Raw genomic sequence first — 18661 nt, forward strand, 5'->3', positions numbered from 1 at the left:
TCCTCATATTCACATAGTTTTAGAAGAAAAATAAAACATTACCATTTTGGACTTTAAGCTGTGATAGTTGTCTTTTACGGCAAGAATTTTACTCTTCTCCTAGTTCAACATGTAAGATATTTTTCTTTACAATATGACAATATGGAGATTCAAGCACACATCGACATCTGCATATGAAGTAGTGTATTGACAAGTGTTGCTCTCTTTTAAAATTGAAAAAGCTTTGCTATAGCCTATATTGAAAAAAGTATATTGCCAAAGCATATCAACTTTACACACACACACACACACACACAATATATATAGGCCTAGGCTACATATAATGTGTGTATAAAATTTAAGGCAGTTTTTTTTTTTACAGTGTTCTGGAAATGAACACAGTTTTGAGCTGTAAAACCAACATGCAAAACCACTGATAAAAAAATAACCATTTGTGCAATTTGTTGCTGATATATACAGTATAGGCTACTGTAGGCAACATATAGTCCTTATGACAACTTATGTGTGTTATGTGAATGTGAACATATTAAACAAAGTATATTTATAAAGTCAGCCTGTAAATCAATAATATTGTAATTACAGTAGTCTGCATGTTGGAATCAGACAGCGATATGTTTACCTCTTTACGCTAATGCTATTTCTGTTCACGAGCATATTAGCGCAATTTAACTTTTGATTTGAACTTTTAACCTTGTTTGAAAACTCTTTAGAAAAGCATAGACACATGTAGCCTATATGCAGAATTGGTGCAAACTGCTGTCTGACAACCAAAAAAACACATTTAAAAAGCATTTAAGTATTCAAATTTTAGATGTTTACTAAGATCCTTCTATTATCTATTGAATCCCACAATAATATTTAAAATATAAGTAAGCTTAATATATATAAAATCATCATTTATTGGGTACTTTCAACTGGGAGGTTGCTGTCCTGAACCCTAACCCCAAAATTTCAACTTGTGAAAATGATTTTGAAATATTTTTATAAAAATTTTTTCATTGTTGTTTTTAACATTTCTTTAAAAAAGTAAAGTAAAAAAACAAAACATTTATTTTATATTTTATTTTTAAATCATGAAACTTTATGTAAAAAAAATGTGTCCCGCATTTTCACGTCACTACCGAAACAGTGTGTGTTTCAGGCCATTGTCTGAGACTGATTTATAACCACACCTCTACATTTTTGATCAGGAAATATCCCTGTGTCCCTCTCTCTCATAGCGTCTCTTTCATTATAGATAGGTGCCGTCATGTTGAGGGAAATGTGTTCAAAAGTCTGAAAATCTGTGTGTGACTTTAAGAAACGTCACTACCAAACTCCTTTTTTCTGCAATTAAGCAAACTTTTTTGTTCCATAAAATGTAGTTTTTGTGTGTGTCCAACTGTTCAGAACTGTGCTAGGTAACCATGTGCTGATTAGCATCTTTGAACTAGCCTCAAAAGTGTCACTACCGAAACAGTCATGACCGAAACATGCCATCATTGTTTTGGTAGTGACAAAAGGGAACACATAATCATTTATTTGGGGGAAATAAACAGAATTTTTGTACAGTTATGCAAATCATTAGTATCTTAGTATGTTTTAGTATGCGAGTTAAAATCCTGTAATGCGATGTGGTCGCTAACAAAACATTACTGTCACTACAGAAAATGTGCCGTCACGACCATAACATGGATGTTTTATCTAAAATAAAGTATACTGAATTATCATCTAAGATGTTATTATAGTGTTTGGTTCAATGTATATTCAAACTAATGAATCCTTAACTTTGAAATCAGTATGATTAACTTAATGCCTCTGACAGAGAAAGATTGGGTTCAAAATACAACAAATCTTATAAATGACACTTGAAATATTGTTAAAATTGTAATTGTTATTGATTTACCTGTGAAAACTTTTTTTTTTTTTTTAAATAGCAAAAAATATATTTACAAGGTAGATGTAAACAAAATATTAAAAGGTCAATATAAGCCTTCTTATTAAATTATTTATTATTGTGTTTCGGTAGTGACAAATTTGGGGAGAGGAAAAATATTCCAAAACGTTCTGAAAATACAATATGATAATTAACCGCACATTTACTAGAAATGTAGCCTACCTTGGATATTATACAATTTGCATACATACAAAATTTGTGGAAAAAGACACCTTTTTTTCCAAGACGTAAAATGGCCCATATAAAACAATAGGCTACATACTTTTAAGACCTATAACTTTTTTATTTGAATACTTTTGGGAGGGTTCATACGGACGGAAGCTTGTTTCCGACACGGAATAAATAATAATAATAATAATAATAAATAAATAAAAATTCCTCAGAATTGCGAGTTTATATCTCACATACTTCTTTAGGCTAGGCTATAACTCGCAATTGCAAGTTTATTTCTCACAATTCTGAGAAAAATAAATAAATTTGAAGAATAGCGAGTTTATATCTGATTATGAGTGTCAAACCCCCCATAAATCGCAATGTGCGTTCTCTCTCTCTCTCTCTCTCTCTCTCTCTCTCTCTCATTGGGAGGCGGGTCTCCCGGGATCCTCATAGGAGAGTCGCTGCGCTCGTACGGAGTTTATTTCAGTCAGAGCTTCAGTTTTGAGCTTCTCTCTCCTGCTTTTGGACTGATCTTCACAGGATTGCTTTTCCTCCGGGATGGCCGCGTCGATTCTGGAGGTATGGAATACATAATCTGATCTGAGGCCTGCCTGTGCATGTTATCAGTTTGCTTTTAGACTAGAAATCGGATTTCTACGAATATTTAAATGTGTCAAGTGTGAACTTATACAGGCGCAAGGTTGTTTGAATTAGCACTTTATGGGTGTTTTGTTCAGATAAGGGTCTTCTGATTTAGGTTACTCACTTAAAAGTTATTGGCTAGTTTCAGTAAGATATTAAAAGTAGAATGAGCTATAATGTCATAGTAAGTGTATAGAAAATTGAATTTCAGTCCATGTTGTCAAGAAGAAGTGGATTATCCACTCTTATGGTCCAGTTAGAATCATTGAAAGTTTTGCATTAACTGAAGAAACTTTTAAAGTTCCTCAATTAACTTATTCTGTAGCCTAGTTGTCTAGTTGTTATGGTGTTTTAAAGAACTCACTGATCTGAATGACCTATGATGAACCCTATAGAGCAAAAACAAAAGAAGCTAAACTTAAGAACCATTGAGGAATCTTCATTGTTTAGAGTTTGTTACAAGACAATCAATATGAGCCAGTCTGTAACCTAGACAGTGAATTATGAAAAAACTCTTAGACATAAAACTCTTGCGGCATTGGTTTTGGATGAAGGCATCAAATGTAAGCTCCACGCGGTAATGGGGAGCAATTAACCTGGAAACGGGAGCAGAACTTGTGCCAAGATGAACCACACACACTCAGCGGGAAATATCATCACACACACACACACACACATTGCCTTACTCATTAATTTATCATCGCTTCCCAACGGAAAATGGGGTAGACCACTGCCATTCCAAACGAAGCCGAGTCCAAACGTAGTCTGTGACTTTAAGGTGACATTTCGACTTAACATCTTAAGGTAGGGTTGGGGCTATCCTAAAAATGCCAATCAAAAAGTGGTTACCACATGTTTTTCTGCAGCTGTGTTCATGCACTGGCATGAAATACTTGCGATAGATCATCTTGAAGTGATTGAACATCTCAGATCTCTAAATCATTGACGTATATTTATGTTGAGTATTGCTTATTTTTCACTTTCTGTTTGAATGCACCGTCGACACTCTGATTGACAACATAATAAGTGTGTTTCTAAACGAAACAATTGTTTGTTCTTCTTAACAGAATGGTATTGTTGAACATCTCTTGCTTGTTGTTCACGAACGGATGATCACCATGGAGATGTAAACATGTCAAACAGGAACTCCATGTGTGGTGACATTAATTATCGTGTTTTCGGTGGCGGTGCATATTTCTGTCTAGACTAATAGCACAGGAAGGATGTTTTACGCACTACTTCAATGCATTTAAAGCATAGTTTTAACAAACCTGTTGACTGATCAGTGCTTTCGTTCTCTTCCCAGGAGGAAACACGTTATGGATCCAGTCCCTTGGCTATGCTAACCGCAACCTGCAATAAATTTGGGAGCACCAGTCCAGTCCGAGACTCTGCAACACCTGGGAAAGCGGGAAGCACAGCACCAGTTAGGAAAGCCTACAGCATGACCTCTGAACTCCAGAGTCCTAAAAATGGACGAGGGAATGAGGGCGTCGCGGACACTTACAGCGGCTCCTTCAGCTCCGCCGGTGGTTTGCTAACGCCAACCGGAAGCCCTCCTCCGGCTCCTACGGGAGCGTACGGCTCCGAATACAACCCGTTCTCCACTTTCCAGACCTCCAGTGCCTCTCAGGACCCTTCGCTCTTGGGGACCAAAGCTACAGCGGACTGCCTTGCAAGTGTCAACACTTACTTGGACATGACGCATCCATACGGCTCATGGTACAAGAGCATCCATTCCGGGATCACGGGCTCTCCCGCCAACGCCACTTCTTCTTGGTGGGACGTCCACACCAACTCAAACTGGCTTAGCGCTGGGCAACCTCAACCTGAAAGCCTCCAAGCGCCGTTGCAACCGGTGGCTTCGCAAGCATCCCTAAATCCACAGATGCAAAGCTACACTCCCGATTTTACGCCTCTCAATCCAGCGCAGTACTCATCCGTAGGGCTGAGTTCGTCTTCACACTTGCTCCAGTCCTCACAGCACATGATCCCACAGGACATGTACAAACCCAAGCCTGTATCCACATCTGGAATCCTTGACAACCCAATGGGGGTCAAACCAACCCGAGGTTCGGGCGGATACACCGGCGGCTCCTCCACCGGCAGGTCTTCGTGCGATTGTCCGAATTGCCAGGAGCTCGAAAGGCTCGGAGCGTCCGCCGCGTCCCTGCGCAAGAAACCCGTTCACAGCTGCCACATTCCCGGCTGCGGAAAAGTCTACGGAAAAGCCTCGCATCTAAAAGCTCATCTTCGTTGGCACACGGGCGAACGACCCTTCGTGTGCAACTGGTTGTTCTGCGGAAAACGCTTCACTCGCTCCGACGAACTCGAGCGCCACGTCCGCACACACACGAGAGAAAAGAAGTTCACGTGTCTCCTGTGCAATAAGCGCTTCACTCGCAGCGACCACCTGAGCAAACACCAGAAGACGCACACTGAAACTAGCATGCAAGGGAAAGGGCCGGAAGAAGAGGCCGAGACCAGAGGAGCCGAGGAGCCGACGGATTCCGGTAAAGTGGATCCCGGCGTCGGGATGCAGGATCCTACCGTCGGCGGAGAGGAAAAGAGCAACACGGGGAATGGTGTGGACAACAGCAGCGGGCTTCTGGAGATATAAACGATAACCGCTGGATGAAGACTCTGACGAGTGGAGCTACTGGTGCTAAGCTGCGTGAAAACGTGTGGCAAAAAACGAAGAAGAAAAACACTACCAGACAAGTTTTGGATCGTAAGATTTTTAAGGTTTTTTAAAGAAGTCTCTTTTGCTCAACAAGGCTGCATTTATTTGATTAAAAATACTAAAAATTGTGAAATATTTTTACTATGTACACTGTAAAAAATTTCTAACCCTCCCAAATCAAAAATTTCAAGTGACCGATAACATCTAAATTTTTCAATTGGCCCAAGTGAAATTCTTGTTGCAATAGTGTGTTAACATTGGCTCAATGAGAAATAATACGTCAGACTAATTGAAAAATTTTGATGTTATCGGTCACTTGAAATTTTTGACTTGGGGATGTAATTTTTTTTTACAGTGTAAATCATCTGTTTTCTATGTGAATATACAGTAAAGTGTAATTTATTCCTGTGATTTCAGCATCATTACTCCAGTCTTCAGTGTCACATGATCCTTCAGAAATCCTTCTAATATGATGATTTGATGCTCAAGAAACATTTATGATTATTATCAGTGTTGGAAACAGTTGTTTACATTTTTATTTCCGGATTCTTTGATGAATTGAAAGCATTTATCTGAAATAGAAATAGCTTTTGTAACATTAAACACTACCATTCAAAAGTTTGGGGTGAGTAAGATTTGGGGGGGGGGGGGGGGGGATTAAATTGATCAAAAGTGACAGTAAAGACATTTACAATGTAACAATAGATTCTATTTCAAATAAATGCTGGGTTTTTTTTTCAAAGAATCAAAGAATCCTGAAAAAAAAACTGTTTTCAACACTGATAATAATCATAAATGTTTATTGTGCATCAAATCATCATATTAGAGTGATTTCTGAAGGATCATGTGACACTGAAGACTGGAGTAATGATGCTGAAAATTCAGCTTTGATCACAGGAATAAATTACATTTTAAAATATATAAAATAGAAAACAGTTACTTTATATCGTCAAAATATTTAACAATATTACTGTTTGTTTTTGTATCAGATAATGCAGCCTTGGTGAGCAGAAGAGACTTCTTTTAAAAACATTAAAAATCTTACCGATCCAAAACTTTAGACTGGTAGTGTATAAATATATATTTTACCAACTGTTTTTTAGGAACTAGTTGAATGAGCTCCACGTGAGCGATGTATCATGAACACAGTTTCTAGACTGGCAGGTTTTGAAAGAAAAACTTTTACACAAGAACTTCAGACACATGTTTGTCTGGAGTGAGGAGTATTTCTAAAGATTTTAATGATTGAATTAATTTGTTTTACCTTTCCTTCTTTTCGACAACTTTCAGAGGAGGCTGTTCTAGAAGCCCAGCGTTCGGCCGATTCAGACATTTGGGCTTCCAATCGATGCACATTTCGTCCTTGTGATCGTTTTTTAATTTAATTAAAATTGATTTTTTTTTTCTTTTTTTTTTTCTTTTTTTGAATCCTGTGTCTTAAAACACTTTGTTGAGGACTCATTACTTTGATCTTCAGTTTAGGAGGCAATCTGGTGTACAGTGAACCGTATTCTTCTGTCATTATTGGTCCTGTCGCTTATCATTGTTTAATTTAATTTCCTATTTACATCAAATCTAATTTATGTTTTAAATTATGAATGTTGTGTTTCACTGGTTTTGCTGAATGGAGGGAAACCATGAAGCGAGTCATTTATGAATAAATTAAGTCTTCTCATTCATGTGATGGTTTTATTTATTTTTTATTTTGACAGATCAGTTTTAAGTTCTTTTGATTCTGAATCTTTTACCCAAAAAAACTATTTAAATCTCAAGAAAGACATTTATATAGGAAACATCATCTTTTGAGATCAGTGGGACAGATTTTGATGAATTGATTATAGATATGAGTCAAACTGACCACAAATCATTTAGTAAAGCATTAGAGCTTTACAACATCTGTAGGTTTATTATTATTATTATTATTTATTTATATATATATACAAGAACATCACTATAGGTTCTATTTCACCCTAAAATCAAAAACAAAAGAAAGAGGAATAATTTTCTAACCAAAATTAAGCTTCATTTTATAACATTTTAATCATTTAAGAACATTTATTTTTGCTGTAATACAATTTTATATATATATATATTGATATGGTAAAGTCAATGGTAAAGTATTTATACATCATGGTCTCATTTATCTGTTCATTTATGTTAATTTACATTAAACATTTTAATAGTAAAGTATTTTTACTGCAATACAAAATGTGTTACAGTCATTAGAATCATCTCTGAGAATAATCAAATGAAAAAAACATCAGAAAGCATTACAGTAATGATGAATTGGTTCAAAATGCAAAACATTATTTTATTTCTTTTAATTTTAGGATGAAATACGGCTTGTTTTTGTGAGATTCGGTGCATCTGTTTTTAATAGGCTCTACTAAAAAAGACATCTAACCATCTGAAAGACTGCGGATATATACAGTACTGTTTGTGTAAAAATAATAATAATTGCAAGAAAACAACTTTATGCTCAGCCATGACATGTTGTGAGGTTTGGCTTGGAAACGCACGAGTCACACCAGCATATTGAATCCAGAAACGCTGCATGTGGGATGCCATAAATCAAATGTATGAATGCTCAGAATAAGTCGACCACAGAGTGTGAGGAAAACCTTTTTTCTCCAACAATGAAGTGTCATTGCTTTGAATGTTTGGCCTGTGAGTAATGGTTTGCAGAGGGGAAAGAATATAAAAATGGATCTTTTCCTCATGTTCATATATTCCTGGTAATGTCTAACTTTCTTTGGGTTGCTTTGCTCTTCGCTCCTGATCCCTCAGTCGTTCATCCTATGGCTCAACAAATGCTTTAATTAGTTTTTGCAGCACTGACAAAGCAGAGCTCTTAGTCCACACAAAGAGTCTCTCAGAAGGAAATTAAACTCCCCCGCTGTCTGCGAGAACCAATTACCCCCAACAGCCCCACCACTGGACAATTACCCCCATCTGCCCCACCACTGGACAATTACCCCCGCAGGACGGCCCACAGAAGATGTGAGGAGACTGACTGACCACTCACTCACTCACTCAAGTCCTTATACAGCGAAGGGGTTTCTTTTTGCATTTATTTTATTTTATTACAGCACTTGAAATATCTCATTTTTATTCTTTACAAATATATGCAAATAATTCTCCTCAGCAATAGTTTTTATAAATCTTGTATTTTTATGAAATTCGAGATTAAGTGTGAAAATCTCCCACTTATATTGTCAGAATGTTCAGCATTCGGAATCTAAAGTGACATGATGGCGTCAACGTGTTGAAATCAGACTTCTTTCCTTTTCTTTTTTTTTAAATAGTTTATTTTTACTGTGAGGAGTCACTGGACTGACCACTTAAATAACTAAAGAGTTTCAGGAAATGATCTTTATGTAAGTTTTATATATATATATTTTATATATATTTTATTACAAGACAATAAATAAAAGTGAAGCTTGAAATGTCTCATTTTTATACTTTACATTTTTCTGCAATTAATTCAGCTCATCAATAGGTGTGCCTAATGTGTCTTTTTTTTTTTTTTTTTGGTTTTATAAAACTTTAAGATTTAAAGGTTTAAAATGTGCCACTCGACTTACATTGTTAGGATGCTGAGCATTCAGAATCTTAAATGACAGGACGGTGTCGACATGTTTGCATGTGGAATTGCAATTAGACTTCTTTTTTATTTATTTATTTATTTTATTGAGAGGAGAGACTCCATCATTTGACTGACCAATGAAGTAAAGAGTATAAAGAAATTCTCAAGTCCTTATACTCTTATATCTGTTTTGTTTGTTTTTTGTTTGTTTGTTTCATTTATTTTTATTTTATTACAGTACTCATGTGGTAGAACTTGAAATTTCTCTTCTTTTTTTTTAATTACTTTGCCAAAAGTATGCCTAATGTGTATTTATTTGTAGTTTTTATAAACCTTATATTTTCTGTGAAATTGAAGATAAAATTTTAAACATTTCTCACTTACATTGTTCTGCAAAGTGTTCTGCATTCGGAATCTTAAGTGACAGGATGGCGACAACATATTTAATTTTTTTATTCTTTTTTATGTCGATTTTGGAGTAGAGCAATGAACTTTTCCTGAGTCTGTCTAAATTACATTATGAGATGCAACTATTAAAAACGCTGCAATAGCAAAAGCTGTGAATTGCGGAAGCACAGCAGACACGGGCCTACGTTCATATGATCAAATACACGCATCACCCTTCATACAGTGAGCTCTCCTCTCATCCGACTCCTCTTTTACTCGGGATGTATGTTTCTAATTTACTGGCTCTAATGAGCTGGAGTTGAGGTCAGTTGGTATAAAGCGTCCCGGGGCCGGCTCTGTCATCAGGGCCTGACATGTTTATGGTGGTCTGAAGTGGGCTGGCGGTCTCGTCCGCAGCTTTAAACACTCGGGCGGAGGGTTGGGTGGGGTGTGTGTCCGTGGGTGGGGGTGCAGGAGCTTTATATGGGGGGTACAGGAGGGTCCGTGGCTTCTGAATATTATTTTTGAACTTTTATACTCCCCTGTGGTGGCGGTAACCTTGTTTTATTTATATATCTTTATGTTGGAGGGAGAGAAAAAAAAAAGAAAGACGAGGATCTGCCTTGAGTGAAGCCATAAAAAGATAAATATACTCAGAGCCATGAGAGAAAGAGAGAGAAGCACAAACTCCTCCCGGTCACTGGCTAAAGATTTTTACCATTTCTTGAGCATGACTTGTTGCAAGTGCTTGCCAGGGCATTGCAAAACAGTTACTGAGGTGTTCTGAGGGCTTTTTTAGGAGGTTTCTGGTCAAGCACAAACAGTGTGGAATGAGTCGCATGCGGAAGTATTGTGTTGTCATAATAGTATTATGTCAAATTTATAATAATCCACCAAAAATCCCAGTATTAACAACAGCAAAATCAACAAAAATTATACCTTTAACATTGATAGTAAACTGCATTAAGTGTTTTTTATCATTCAGTAAATTTTATAAACCCTATTGTAACTATTTAAAAAAAACATTTTTTAGAAACACTGAAGCTCAGACATTATGGCACTATAGCAAATGCTAAGATCATGAGTTCGATTCCCAGTGAAATTGTAGGCCTACGGAAAAAATGCACGCGATCAGTGTACAAATTTCTTTGGATAAAAGCATAAAGCATTAAGTTGAAAAACTGACATAACAATATACATAAAAAAAACATAATTTTCATAATAGAAATTCTGTACACACATTCAACAACACATTAGAGTGTTAAAAATGTGCATACATGTACCTAAATGACAAAAAGTCATAAGTTAAACTTTCCAACAGCCTAAAAATCAATGTGGGTCAAAATTACCAGAACACCAAGTTTAGGTTTTGAAACCCGGAAACAGCGGCATTCAAATAGCGCCATTTTACCGTTTCATCGCGTCAAAACAACAGCGGTTCACCGTCACACCAGCGATCAGAGCCGTTATGGTAATGATCTTTTGGAGATATCTATAATACTTCTATCTAGAGGCAAAACGTGAAGAGCCGTAGATGACGCGGTTATTTTAAGAACAGTAAAACACAGTGAGCAGAAAAATATAGGCCTAGCTTAGCTTACTTTTGCTAAAACGCTGCAGAATACAATTATTTGTATATGTGATCCAGATGACTCCAACCGTTTAACTAAACCAGGTTTGTGACAAGTTATTTGGGGTTTTTTCCTCCACATTATTAATCAGCAGATTAAGAGCCTTTCATAATAAGCAATGTTATAATTTGTAAAGTTATTTAGGGATGGCAAGGGTGTATGTTTGAATGATTAGATTATGTACGTTGTTTGTTTTTAGTCGTTTTTTAGGCTACTTTCTTTGAGCAAAATATAAAATGGTTAATATTTTTCTTAAGAGGTAAACCCTGTATGTGCCATACACATTATGTCTAAATGTAATAATAATAGCCTGATAAAACATCCGATCATACTTTTTTATATCCAGTTTACTGTTTTTTGGTAAATATTGGTAAAAACCACTGCTTTGCTCTCGGTGCCCAAGAATCACATCTTAATGACTATTGTGAATGTTCAGGATTTTTTCTTTTACGGCTTTCCCAATGGAAATGTACAACTGTTCCAAACAAAAGTATTGTCCGGAGCTCTTGGAACTTCAAGTGAATATCCCTGCTCTAAACTATGAGCAATGAATGACTTGGCAAACAGCACTAATTAAACAGAACGAAAGATTTTGTTTGCATGCATTTGCAGCAGAATTGATTAAAGCGGGGAGTGACAATGGCCTTTACACCAATCTACAATGGCCTTTATTTCCCGTCGGACGCCCTCGGGAGCGGGAGAGGCAGATTTCCACAGGAAAGGGTCACAGGTGTGCGCAGGTGAGCACTTCATTGTTTTAGTTCTGGTGAGGGGTGTGTGTGTGTGACGATGCCTCGGGCTCTGCTGCAAAACAAATGATGAAGGGGAAGAGGAGAGAAAACCTGGTAACCTAAAACAAGAATCCCAGGTCAGGGAGGGTCAGATGGAAAACTGATTAAGAAAAAGGAAAGAGAGTATTCAGTTTGGCAACACAAATGAAGATTGATCATCATTAGCTCATTTAAATTAACTGTGTTGGCAACGGGCTGGTGAATAGAAGCACTTATCTGGGTCTTTCATGGCTGTCTTTACGGGCTCCAGTCTGTAACTGAGCTCGCTGCTGCCCTGAAACGTATCAAACGCACCACTAAATGGACCAATTCTGTTTATAGGAACTGTGGGCAGGCTGTGGCAGACTCCATGCCCCTGTAAAAAGATAATATGTTCCCTATTAAATGTCCCCTGGATGACAAATTGCTTCCAGAAAAAAAGAAAGAAATGGAAGTTAGGGAAATGAGCTGTGACATTTCAAAATAGACGTCCACTCTTAATTCCTTAAGTTTATAATTTTGTTTTATACTTCCTTGTTGTTTTACACTCATCTATGTCCTCTGTTATTCACTTAATGAACATTTGACTTTCTTTTTCCTTTTATATTCTTATGGTGAATGCACTGTAAAAAGTCAACTTAAAAAAAAACACATTTCTTGTTAATTTAACTTACCTTGAGAGTGGAGTTAACCTTTACAAAAATTCAAAGTAATGTATTTATATAAGTTGAACTTTTGTTGCCAACAAGTAAAATCATGTCCAATGTTAAAATCATTGTTATTTAAACTTTATGAGTTGTTCAAACTTAAGCACATTGTATGGAAGCTTGTTTCCACCACAGAAAAATAGGTAATTGCGACTTTTTATCTCACAAGTCTGACTTTTTATCTCAGAATTGCACAATATAAAGTCGCAATTGTGTGTTATAAAGTCAGAGTTACGTGATATAGACTCACAATTGCTAGAAATAAACTTTTTTTTCTCAAAATTCTGACTTTATATCATGCAATTCTGAGATAAAAAGTCGGAATTGCGAGTTTATTTATAGCAATTGTGAGTTTATATCACGCAATTCGGACTTTATAAGACAATTGCGACTTTATATCACACAATTCTGAGATAAAAAGTTGCAATTACAAGATGCAAACTCGCAATTGTGAGGTAAAAAGTCTTTATCTTTATTTTAACATTGAAATATTACGTTAAAATTACACTTTTTTTTTTGTCTTGTGTTAACTTAATGATTGAGACATTCCCATTTAATTCATTTCCACTGCAAACAATAAGCAATCTGCTATCAGACAGAGAAACATGAGCTGAAAATTAAGAAATGAGGATGTGCACATCAAATATAAAAGGCTGAACATGTTCTGATCTAAACAAACTGTTTTGTGAAGCTATACGAAACAGTTCATTTTGTTGTCGGTTGCTATATTGGGATGATACTTTACAATTGCACAAGCAATCTTTGGATTTTCTGAAAGCGCATTAGAAGAAAACTGCATAAACAAATGTTCAGAGAAATTAAATTTTGATAGGAAAATAGCTTTAGAGAGAGCCTCAGAGTGGGTGAGAGAGAGCGAGAGAGAGAGAGAGAAATGGAAGGATGTTAAAGTGAGTGATTTGGGTTGGCAGGGTTCTGGTGGAGGAGTGTGGTGGTTCTGAAGTCCTCCAGAAAGAGGCGCCAGTGTGTCCGGCAGGGGCCCTGACCATGAGGCCACAACGCCCCCCTAAACTCACCCGCTGGCACCGCATGCTTCTTTAATATCCAGCAGAAATTGAAATATCTTTGTGGGTTAACACACAAACTCACTCACTCACACACACACACACACAAGTGTGCGCCCTCATGCATATAACCTGATACACACATGCACACACTCAGACGCAACTGTTTGGCATCATGCACGCTGTTGCGCGCACACACAAGCATGCAGACTTTACATGCATTTACGCGTGTTCACCACCAAAAATAAATATATAAACTGAAATCATCTCATTCTCTCATTTACAGCCAAGAGTGGTTAGAGAGACATTTTAACATGATGTTACAGCACGTAATGGGAGGATGAAAAATGCTCAACGCTGCACAAAGCAGTTTGGCTTCTAATAGCAAGACTGACTTTAAACAACTGCAACGCTTGACCTAGCATGTGTCGCGTTACGCTGGTCGGAAGCCTTCCTCTTTGTGTTTATTTGAGTGTCGGTACTGCAAAAATATACTTTGCTTGTGAGGAGACCATCTTCATTCAGTCTGTTAAACGGTTCTAGATCAACAATCAAAACATGAGGCGTAACGCATCACAGGGATGAAACACTGAGAACCTATTTGTAGTCTTCTATTTTATACAGTAAGTTTAAATTATGCAAACATTTACAAAAAAGTGCCAAGAGTATAATAAAAAACCAGGGTTTTCAACCATGCATCCATCCGTTGACCCCTAGAGGTCAGAGGTACATAAACAGAGAACTTTTTAATGTTCAGTTTTATAACATGTAAACGTAAAACACTATTTCCTGAAACTATGGCTCAGCGGCTTGATTTATCTTTTCTTTTCAGTGTCATTATTCTAAACTAAAACTAAAACTAGAATCATTAATGAAAAAAATAAACATAAACTGAAATAAAATTAATTATAAAAACACAGAACCTCATTTAATCTAATTTTATCAACATTTCTCATTTTTGTTTATTTTAACTTGAAGAACTAAAATAATTATTACTAATCCTGAAACAAAACATTCATAAAACTACTGTATATAGACGTAAATATAAACGCAACTAATTACGTGTGCTGTCAAATCGATTAATCGCATCTAACATTAAAAGTTTGTAAAGATATGTTGGCTATATATATATATATATATATATATATATATATATATATATATATATACACAAACACACACACACACACACATATATATATATACATACATATACACACATATATATTATGTTAGATGCGATTAATTGCTATTAATCGATTCGACAGTACTACAAAATACTAGTAGTATTACATAGAAATTTTTAACTAAATTGAATATGAAAATATACAAAACAGTATATCAAGGATAAATATTTCAATTCCACCCAGTGTAAAATGATGTTTTGTTTCCTCTTTAAGAAGATTTTGTCTCCTGCATGTCAAGACTGATGTGTGTTGTTGAGGGACGTGCTGAAATTAACACGAGGCTCGTCCTGCAGTTAGTGTGAGCCCATAATGACGCTGATCATTACAGATGAGAATTCCCTTAAACAGCCTGGGTTTGGATCCGGAATGATCCACTCCATCTCGAGAGCCACCAACCGCCACTGCCGCCAAAAATAACACGGCAGCGCCACTCCAGCCCGCGCCTCACCACAGAAGGGCCCGCCACAAGAGCCGGGATCAAAACACACACAAAAAAGGAAACACAGCATATTGGGGGAAGGAAAAAATTGTTCATATAACTTTACTCGACTTCTTATAAGATACACAGAATCTGCTGATGATTTTGGCTCCTGGTGAAGCCACAAAATCGAATCTACAGACGGGGCCAAGGCTGCAGAGAACGTGTGTGTGTGTGTGTGTGTGTGTGTGTGTGTGTGTGTGTGTGTGTGTGTTTGAGCTCAATGGAGTTTTGATGAAATAAATTGCCTGCAGTGGTGGTTCATAGTAAAGTCATTCAGCAATGGCAATTACATTAATAATTCAGACGGCAGTGAACAGCTCATCAAATGCTCAGATTAAAGCTTGATAAATGAGATGGTATGGCACTGTTAGTGAAGGAATCATTTATACATGGATACAGGAGCTCGATGCAAAGAAATTTTATCATTCTAGCTAATGCACACTTGCATGATTAAACACATTATGCTTACACTTTATTTCGATACTCCACTTTACGTCAACTAACTCCCGTTAGACTGTTAGGTTATTGTTAGTAGAATAAGTTAACAAGTACTTGCAAAGTTACTTATAGTTAGTAGAATGTCTGTTGTGGAGCATCAAAATAAAGTGTTAGCAGATATTAAGCAGACAGTCTACTACGGTAATACTCGACTGCTAGTTGACATGAAGTTGAAAAGTTACTTATAGTTAGTGTTAGTAGAATATCTACTATGTTGAAATCAAGTGTTACCCACATTATAACTTCAAATGGGATTCAGTAAAGCTTACAAAATGATTGTAAATAATTTACGTATAATTATTTAATTAAGCAGGGTAGATTTTTATTTCTATTTGAGCACCACATTGTAGTAAGATTAAATAATGGCCAACAATAAATGGTTTTGCAGTCATTTTATATGAAGGCAGATCATGATGAAACACAATGCTGCCCCACTGAGGAGACATGAGAGCTGCACAGAAACAGAGAGAAACAGAGAACGAAAGAAACGACAGAAACTTTACTTAAAACATATATATCTAAAATAAACAATTAAAACATAGATTGTACATTTTCTGAGGAAAATCTGCAGCCTCGTGCAAAAATAACATTATGCAAGTGCGTTGTTGTGATTGGCTAAGATGTTGCTATATTCTTGCTGAAGCGGTTTTAGCGCGTTTCTAAACGGTGTTTGGAGGGTTCTGATTGGTTTTCAGCGTTGCTGTGCGGTTGTTGGGGTGTTCTGATTGGTTTTTAGCGTTGCTGTGCGGTTGTTAAGGTTTTCTGATTGGTTTTTAGCGTTGCTATGAGGTTACTATGATGTTGTAGTCCCTCAGTGACTGGTTGTTTACCTTTATTAGTCAAAAAAAGTTTCTAGAGTATGATGTGATTATGATCGATGCATTTTCTAATATAGGTGGATGGGATTTTCACACCATTTTTCTTTATCTCCAGCAAGGCAAACGTTTAAAAGGATATTTAGGCTCAAGAGTTTGTTTAAATCACTAATTATATGCAATGTGAGCTCAGCAAACTTCATTAGGCTATTGACACATTACGTTTGGTTTAGAAAGAACTTTGCATCAAAAAAATATAAAAAACACTGATTTAATTACATGGGACAGAAGACAGTTTTGTAAACTGTACAAAGCTGAGGTTGAATTTGTGTCCTTTAATGAGAAAATAATTGTTTCTCCACTAGGTGGAGCCATAGATATGTATTTGGTAACCAGTTGGGTTTATGTCAAAAGTGACAGAAAAAATAAATGTAAAATTCAATATTTCAGTTAAATGTAAATTATATGATTTTGATTTCATTTTATGATCAAATGATATTGGTAATAAAGATAAAGATCTCTTTGGTTGTTAAGCAATGGATTTTTTTTTTTTTTTTTTTTTAAATTGTGTAACATTAACATTAAAATTGCAAAATTGCGATGTAAATGCATTTATGCCACTTCTGATCAGCACTAATAGTCCAGTCATTTTAAGCCAAAATGGGGGTCAACCTTGAACAAATTGCAACAGAAGCAAACTCAACTGATTTTGTTTCCTCAATATGCCCTGAGTAAGGAAAAAAAAGTCCCGAAGAATCCCATTAGGGGAAAGTTTCGAAAAAGACCCAAATATAGCCTATTCATACGCCTATTCATTCTTTTTCTTACGTGAATAGGGTAAATATTTTAACCTTTAGATATCACCACGAAAATTACTGAGTTGATTACTTACATCAAGACAAACAAAAAATGTATTACAAGTTTTTTGAAATTGTTTGTTAACATGGACAAACGGTGCATAATCTAATACATATGTGCTAATTTGCATAAATACCACAACAGATCTAAACATTGGCTATAGCCAGGTGAAAATGTCTTGTTGAATCTTGTTGACATATAACAGTAAAATAATTGATGTTAAGGTCTGAATGGAACCCATTTAGGCTACCCATGAGCATTAATACATAGAGGCAGGAAGATGTACTTTAGAAACCAGCCTTTATTCATTTTTAAGAGATTGGGTTTGGGGCTGTGGGACTGTTTCTGGGGGACGAGTCTGAGGGAGGAACAGGAGACAATGGTAAGGAGAATGCAGAAGACAAAAGGTAAGTAAAATAAAAAGTGAATCCCCAGAAACAGTCCCACGGACCCAGCCCTAAACCCCATCTCCGCAATAATAATTAATAAAGGCTGGTTTAAAGTACTTCTTCATGCCTCTATGTATTAATGCTCATGGGTAGCCTAAATGGGTTCCATTCAGACCTTAACATAAATTATTTTACTGTTATATGTCAACAAGATTCAACAAGACATTTTCACCCGGCTATACCCAATGTTTAGATCTGTTGTGGTATTTATGCAAATTAGTACATACGTAATTAGATTATGCACGGTTTGTCCATGTTAACAAACAATTGCAAAAAACTTGTAATACAATTTTTGTTTGTCTTGATGTAATCAACTCAGTAATTTTCATGGTGATATCTAAAGGTTCAAATTTTTACCCTATTCATGTAAGAAAAAGAATGAATAGGCGTATGAATAGGCTATATTTGGGTCTTTTTCGAAACTTTCCCCTAATGGGATTCTTCGGGACTTTTTTTTCCTATTGAGGAAACAAAATCAGTTGAGTTTGCTTCTGTTGCAGTTTGTTCAGCCTTTTTTCATAAAATGACTGGACTATAATCAGTCTGTGTAAATACACCTAATTGCCACTTTAGAAGCGCTTTTGTACCACCTTGCCATTAGTTTAATTATTTAGTAATAAAATGATTGCATTGATTTGAATGTGGATCAAAGGAGGATTTATCAACAAACCTTTACAATATTGTCTAAGCATATAATATAAAGGAACTACAGTAGGTACAGAAAAAATACATAAGGTTAAGTAAATAATATTAAGGATGCGAGGTTGAATAAAAGAAAGAAACAAGGTAAATGATTAAGTTGATAAACAAATAAATAATTGTAAATTAATATTATGTGATATTAAATATGTTG

General features: G+C 36.0%; 1 protein-coding gene across 1 annotated transcript; it reads left to right on the forward strand.

Moving 5' to 3' along the window:
• Positions 1-2587: 2587 nt before the first annotated feature.
• Positions 2588-5453, forward strand: sp7 (Sp7 transcription factor). The gene is made up of 2 exons (XM_084426555.1): positions 2588-2671; positions 4041-5453. Exons 1-2 carry the CDS (start codon positions 2651-2653, stop codon positions 5352-5354), a joined length of 1335 nt encoding a protein of 444 aa, XP_084282681.1. The 5' UTR covers positions 2588-2650; the 3' UTR covers positions 5355-5453.
• The last annotated feature ends 13208 nt before the right edge of the window (positions 5454-18661 follow it).

The sequence above is a fragment of the Rutilus rutilus genome (genome assembly GCF_951802725.1).
Source record: "Rutilus rutilus genome assembly, chromosome: 12".
In the NCBI taxonomy this organism is placed as follows: Eukaryota; Metazoa; Chordata; class Actinopteri; order Cypriniformes; family Leuciscidae; genus Rutilus; species Rutilus rutilus.

Excerpts from the sequence above, each read along its gene's own strand:
- sp7 (XM_084426555.1), top strand. The coding sequence starts at position 2,651 with ATGGCCGCGTCGATTCTGGAG. Across the intron at positions 2,672-4,040 it reads TGGCCGCGTCGATTCTGGAG|GAGGAAACACGTTATGGATC; the intron begins GTATGGAATACA and ends TTCTCTTCCCAG.